General features: G+C 37.2%; 1 protein-coding gene across 1 annotated transcript; it reads left to right on the top strand.

Annotated features, from left to right (window-relative positions):
* Positions 1–502: 502 nt before the first annotated feature.
* On the top strand, positions 503–2,674 carry LOC141395411 (glutamine synthetase 1, mitochondrial). Its single transcript, XM_073971226.1, has one exon. It carries the CDS (start codon positions 973–975, stop codon positions 2,176–2,178), a length of 1,206 nt encoding a protein of 401 aa, XP_073827327.1. The 5' UTR covers positions 503–972; the 3' UTR covers positions 2,179–2,674.
* Positions 2,675–7,385: the final 4,711 nt, after the last annotated feature.

Genomic DNA, 7,385 nt, shown 5'->3' with positions numbered 1-7,385 from the left:
GCTACAATTTCTTACGACTTCTTTGTTCCATAATATATTAATAATTGCTTGTAGTAAAAAATTGGTAATAAGTTTAAACCGGTGCCGTTCGGTACGCATTATAAAAACGTAATAACTATGTTCAAAGTCACAAAGTGTGAGTGAAGGTCTCCCGCGGACAAATTTAGCTTGCTACGATAAGGAATTATCGATAATAAAACATAATAATGGCATACATATGCGGTCATACGATACGAAGTATTTATAACTAATTACTTTATGACCAGTGACCACCGATACATATTATTAAATATTATATCTATGATCCATTTCATATCTCTACACCATGATGTTATGACATTACTCACATATTCCCACTACTAAAATCATTTAACTTATTACCGCTGTTATTGACATTTATTACCCTGCTCTGCACATTTGTACCTAATTCCTACACTGTGCCATAACATAACACAGCTCTGCTACGGTTGCTGCTGTTCGATTATATTGCTCTACTCAGTGGTGGTGTTGTTGTTCTCGTTGTTGTTGTGTCGGGTTTTGCGATAACGATAGGCCAGCGCAGCCAGTCTCAAAGTGAGAAAAAGTGAATGTTACACAGCTGAAAATGTTCACAAGCTATCCTAACTTCGTAGATGATGGGTGTCCAGTTCTCGTGCTAACGTCGCGTTAAAACAAAAAAAAAAATTGAGTTTTTTTTACTAAAAACCAAAATAAAAAATATTTCTAATACAAAGTGTATTGAAAAATAAGACAAAATAACAACTAAAGTGAAATGTTTTAAAAAATCGGGAAAATTTTTAAAACAAACAAAACGAGTACCTTTTCTTCTCATTGAACAACAACAACAAAGTACAAATATTTCCTCCGTTTCCAATAACAAACGAAAGCGTATCCTTGACGTCCTTGACCTTAAAATCGAGATTTAATTTTCTAACATAAAAAATAAGCAAAAAACAGTGAAAATCTAAAAAAATGGCTTTACGTTGCGCTGGTCTTTTACTGAGCAAGGAGGTAAGCTCCCAATTGTCTCAACAAATGCGTGCCTTGAGCACCACCACCACCTTGAAGGGTTCCAATTTCCTGAAGAACTCTCCCAACACCTCCTTGGATAAGTCGATTTTGGAACGTTATCGCAATTTGGAAACTCCCAGCAATCGGGTACAGGCCACTTACTTGTGGATCGATGGTACTGGTGAGAATATTCGTTTGAAGGATCGTGTTTTGGATAAGGTGCCCACCGGTGTCCAAGACTTGCCCAAGTGGCAATACGATGGCAGCTCCACCTATCAGGCCCGCGGTGAAAACTCCGATACCACCTTGATTCCCCGTGCCATCTACAAGGATCCCTTCAAGCCTGGCAAGAATGATATTATTGTGATGTGCGACACCTATCAGGCCGATGGTAAACCCACCGCCTCCAACAAGCGTGGTGCCTTGCAAGAAGCCATTGAAAAGGTTGGCGATCATGAACCCTGGTTTGGTATTGAACAGGAATATACTTTGTTGGATGTTGATGGCCGTCCCTTTGGCTGGCCTGCCAATGGCTACCCCGCTCCCCAGGGTCCCTACTACTGTGGTGTAGGTGCTGATCGTGTCTATGCCCGTGATTTGGTTGAAGCCCATGCCGTGGCCTGTTTGTATGCTGGCATTGATTTCGCTGGTACCAATGCTGAGGTTATGCCCGCCCAATGGGAATACCAAGTAGGTCCCAGTCTAGGCATGAAGGCCGCCGATGATTTGTGGGTGTCCCGCTACATTTTGCAACGTATTGCTGAAGAATTCGGTGTTGTTGTCACCTTCGACCCCAAACCCATGGAGGGACAATGGAACGGCGCTGGCGCCCACACCAATTTCTCCACCAAGGCTATGCGTGCCGATGGTGGCATGAAGGCCATTGAAGCCGCCATTGAAAAGTTGAGCAAACGCCATGACCGCCACATCAAGGCCTACGATCCCAAGGAGGGTAAGGACAACGAAAGACGTTTGGTTGGCCGCTTGGAAACCTCCAGCATTGACAAGTTCTCGTGGGGTGTTGCCAACCGTGGTGTCAGTGTACGTGTGCCACGTGGTGTTGCCGATGCTGGCAAGGGCTACTTGGAAGATCGTCGTCCCAGCTCCAACTGTGATCCTTATGCTGTGTGCGATGCCTTGATCAGAACTTGCTTGTTGAATGAATAAGCGAGCGAGTGAGGGGAGTGAGAAGAGCAGCAAGAAGAGAAGAAAAGTGAAAAAATTCCATTGGATTAGAAATTAGCTAACACAGCCCTAAACATGTCCTAAGCATAAATAATTTGATTTGTATTTTTCCCTTAAAGAAACAACAACAACAACAAATATTCCATTAAGGACATTCAAGAACAAAACGAACATTATTAATTATTAATTAATTGTTAAACATTGTAAATAGCTGACAAAGAAAATTTACTAAACAAAAAACAAATGTTTAAATTTCGATCCAAACCAATTGTTACTAACCTTTTGATTATTAATTATTTTTATTATTTTTTTTTCTGTGTGAACATAAATTATGTTATTATTATTATTTTTTGTATAGCATTTAAGTTAAATCTGCCATAATAATTTTTATATATAATGAAAAACAAAAACAAAAAATGTATTTACAATAATTGTAAAAAAACGCAACCGACAAATTTTTAGACAAACAACAAAGAAATGTATTTTTTAATTTTAAAAAAAATATATATTTAAAAATATAAAAAATTAAAGAAAAAATGAAAAATTTTAAACACAAACATGTTTTATTTTTAAAAGTAAAAGTTTTTTTTGCAGAACAAAAGGTTTTATTTGTTTTATAAACAAAGCCGGAGAAGGCGGAAGAATTTTGAAATTTTATTTTCGAAAAAAAAACATTTTGCACGCACACAAAGACAATGCCAAAAAAAAAGTTCATTAAACCTAAAGAAGAGATAACAGCAATTGGGGTTATGCGAATTTCAAAAAAAAAAAATCACTTTACATGTGTGTGTTTTGAAAAGAAAATAAAATTAAAAACAGACAAAAAATAAAAAAAAATATTGTTGAATAACTGCAATGGAAAATTAACTCAGAACTGTTGCTAAAAATTAAAAAACCAAAAACCTGATAATTTTTAATTGGAAACAAAACATATTGAAAAAGCATTCACATATTATCAATTCAAATGAAATCCATGCATATTCTAAATATTAATAAAAAACAACAACAAAACCAAGAAAACACACCGATGCAAATACATACCATTACAACAACAAAAGAGTACAGAGAAACAAAAAAAAACAATTAAAAACGAAACAAAAGAAAAATTAAAATAAAAATTATTTAAAAAGAAAATAAATAACAAAATAAGTGTTTTAATTTTTCCTACAAATTTTAATTTCGCCAATCTCCTGGTGGGTGTAATATGCCCTCCCCCGCCTCCACCAATATTCTAGGAAAAAATATAATTTTGGGTGTCAATGAAATTTCATACAAAATTTTCTGTTGTCTGAGTGTTGGATTTTCATGGCTTTTTTGCGCAACAATTTTTTTTGTAAAATATCAAACAAAAACAAGATACACATTTCTTATCACCCAAAAATACTGGGGGGACTGGGGTGGTTTTTGGGGGATGAAGTGAGAGAGGGTTGGAGCTAGTTCGCTCCATCATCAATCACCACCATATGCCCATAATAAAAAAACTTATCTTTACAAATGTGTGTAGTAACAATTTACATTACCTTAACATAGGTTGTCTAGGCCTTTAGTTTTGTTGTTGTCGTTCTACTCAACATGTTATGTGGCCTTAAATAAACAACACTTTTCCTTTTAAGATTTTGTTTCGTTTTTCGGTGATGGGGTCATTGACCAAATTCGAAGGCAAGCAAAAATTAACACAATTGAAGAGCGGAGAGAATATTTTCAGGTGTAATGGAAAAGTGATAATTACATGTGGAAAATATTTTTAGCCAAGAATCACGTTACCTGTAAGCTGTCATGGCCAAGGTAATAGCTTCATGAAACAAACAAAAAACAGTTTCAATTTTAAATTAGAAACGGGCAAATAACTGACTAATTTATTCATCAGCGTCTAGACAAAATGACTATAGTGATAATTTTAATTTTGCACGACAGTCAGTCACACTTAAAACGGGGAAGATTTTACGGAAAAAATTTACAAGAAAAAAAGGGGATATGTTCCGCCGAATCTAGCTACTTAGTTGAAGTAAAATTTTTTATATACTTTATATGTTTTATTTTTAGTGCCACCGTGGTGCAGTTATGCATACCCGCCTTGCACGCAGAAGGTAGTGGGTTCGATTCCCCGGCTAGGCAACATCAAATTTGCAACGGTGGCAAAATACCCCTCAGTAATGTTAGTAATGTTGGCGACATTTTCTGAGTATTTCAGCCATGTAAAACTTCTCTACAAGTGGTGTCTTAGGACATGCAGATCGGACTCGGCGGTAAACTGTAGGTCCCATATCATTGAGCTAATATAAATCGGGTTGCACTCATTGATATGGGAGAAGTCTCCCTTGTCCTGCCTGGGATGTTTGTGGAACAATTATTATATTTTATTATCTATTTTTTATGTTTATAATTTCTATTTTATATTTTATAATTTATATTTTATGCATTATATTTTATACTTTATATATTATATTTTATATTTTACAGTTTCTATTTTATACTTTATATTTTGTTTTTATTATTTATTATTTATATTTTATTTTATATTTTGTATTTTATATTTTATGTTTTATATTTTGTATTTTATTATTTATATTTATATGTTATATTTTATAATTTATATTTCATATTTTATATTTTCATATCAGTAGAATGTGCGCCATAACCCGACTTGGGTTTTTATGCAAAGAAAATTTGACCACGCCCACTCTTTCAATTTTCAATTTTTGTCATTTCTACAAAAACTACTGTACCGATTTTCCTGCAATTGCCAGGGAATGTACAGGGATGGCCTCCGGTTAAAATAGGCTAAAAATTTTCTTGAATTTCAGAAGGGGCGGGGTACTTCCCCTATTTAAAAATCCTATATCTATATAAATAAAAATCAAATGTCGTTCGTTGGTAATGGCATCAGTTGAGAACGGCTGGACCGATTTCGATAATACTTTCTGTAAAATATGCGCCATAACCCGACTTGGGTTTTTATGCAACGAAATTTTGACCACGCCCACTTTTTTCAATTTGCAATTTTTCGCATTTCTACCAAAACTACTCAACCAATTTTCCTGAAATTGCCAGGGAATGTTTAGGGATGGCCCCGGTTAAAATAGGCTACAAATTTTGTTGAATTTAAGAAGGGGCGGGGTACTTCCCCCATACCCTATTTCTCTAAAAATGCTATATCTATATAAATAAAATTCAAATGTCGTTCGTTGGTAATGACATCAGTGGAGAACGGCTGGATCGATTTCGACGATACTTTCTGTAAAATGTGCGCCACAACCCGACTTGGGTCTTTATGCAAAGAAAATTTGGCCACGACCACTTTTATGCCCACTTTTTTCCATTTTCAATTTTTCACATTTCTACTTCCACCTTCCGAAGTTCGTAGACCCGTGGTTAAAATAGGCTTTACATTGTGTTGAATTTCGGAGGGGTTTGGTACCTCTACTATGTCTAATGAAACGAGTGATTGAATTAATTCTTACGAACAACCACCCTCTGAACCACCCCGTTCCGAACCACCCTGCTGCGGACTTGCACTCTCCGAACCACCCCGCCCCGAACTTCCACCTTCCGATCCACCCTACTTCGACCTTCCACCCTGCTCCGAACTTCCACACTCCGAACCACTCCGCCCCGAACTTCCACCTTTCGATCCATCCCGCTCGGAATTTCCACCCTCCGAACCACATCCTCCCATCCACCCCGCTCCGGACTTCTACATATCGAACCACTCTGCTCCGAACTTCCACCCTTCGATTCTCCGACCCTAGGTACTCATTTTGGGACCTTAACACCCGAGCACGCCCAATTTCTATCTCTGAAACTTCTGAGCCGATTTTCCTACAAATTTCAGGGAATGTACCGGGACATTCCTGGCGAAAATAGGCTGCATATGTGTCCCCTGGAGCTTGGTGAAAATAAACTATATGTTTTGTGGAATATCGGCGGAACGTGGTTTGAAATTAATTCGATAAACAATGGTGGTTGTGTCTCCGATCCAAGGGACTTATTTGTGGCTTTATGATCCGCCCACGCCCACTTTTTTGAACGTGTTACATCTTCAAAACTTCTAAACCGATTTCCATGTAATTTTCAGATGATGCACAGGGATGGTCCTTGGTGGAAAAATGCTATTAATTTTGTTCAATTTCGGAGGTACGGGTTATAACCTACGTCCTATTTTTTAAATGCGCTATATATGTAAAATGTACAAACCATAAGACCCAATCACTCCTACTTTCTTAATTATGTTACAAATCAATGGAAATACCAGAAGCAAATATTTAAATTAGAAGGCAACATATCGATAGCTATAGCTTCATCAGGTATATAAGATGTACATTATAAGAAGGTGGAAGGACGACACAGTTGGCCATTAAGTTGCCACTGAACATTCATGTGAATGAAGGGCACATATGCAATATTAAATATAAGTTATCACCTGCAACGAATTTACAATGGCACATTATAATTATACCCTCAGCCTTTAGGCTAGAAAGGGTATATACACTTTCATATGGGCAAAATGTGCCTCATCGAAATAATGGTTTTAGACCCCAAGTATGTTTGGACGAAATGTGTTTCAGACAATTTGGAGTTGATCAACTGGCTGGGTGGAGCGCACGATAACTCTCGAACGGATGAACCGATTCGGTTTAAATTTTGGCTTTCGTAATATTTTGTCCAAACATAGTTTAAGTTCGAAGATGAGCTATATCGGTCCCCTCCTTCCGGTACATACCCCACAAAAGTTCGAAAATGATCGGAAAATTTGTGCGCACGATAACTCTTGAAGGGAGTAACCGATTTAGTCCATACTTTACACATCGAGAAATTTCTACTAGACCTCCAACACAAAATTTCGGAAATGTTCAGTTTACGACCTGCTCTCGAATCTTCGATTTATGTTATAGCAACTTGTATTCGCTGCCCCCATTACGACGGTGCAAGTTTTTTCAGGAGCAAGTCCATACTTCCTGAGAAAATGGCCTGAAAGCTGTAAAAATCCGCTTTGGCACCACGTGTTGTGGATCGAGCGCGCGGCAACTCTCGTGCGGATAAACCGATTCGATCCAAAATTTTACTATCTTAATATTTTGCCCATAGTCGATTCAAGTTCTCAGATGGGCCTTATCGGTCCACACATTTTCGTACCTCCCCCACAACAGTTCGAAAATGTTCGGAAAAATTATGCGATGATAACTCTTAAA

The sequence above is a fragment of the Musca autumnalis genome, unplaced genomic scaffold (assembly GCF_047663935.1).
Source record: "Musca autumnalis isolate F117 unplaced genomic scaffold, ASM4766393v1 scaffold_2, whole genome shotgun sequence".
NCBI classification, from domain to species: Eukaryota; Metazoa; Arthropoda; class Insecta; order Diptera; family Muscidae; genus Musca; species Musca autumnalis.
Note: the sequence above shows the minus strand (reverse complement) of the source record. Positions and strands in the feature narration are given on the sequence as shown.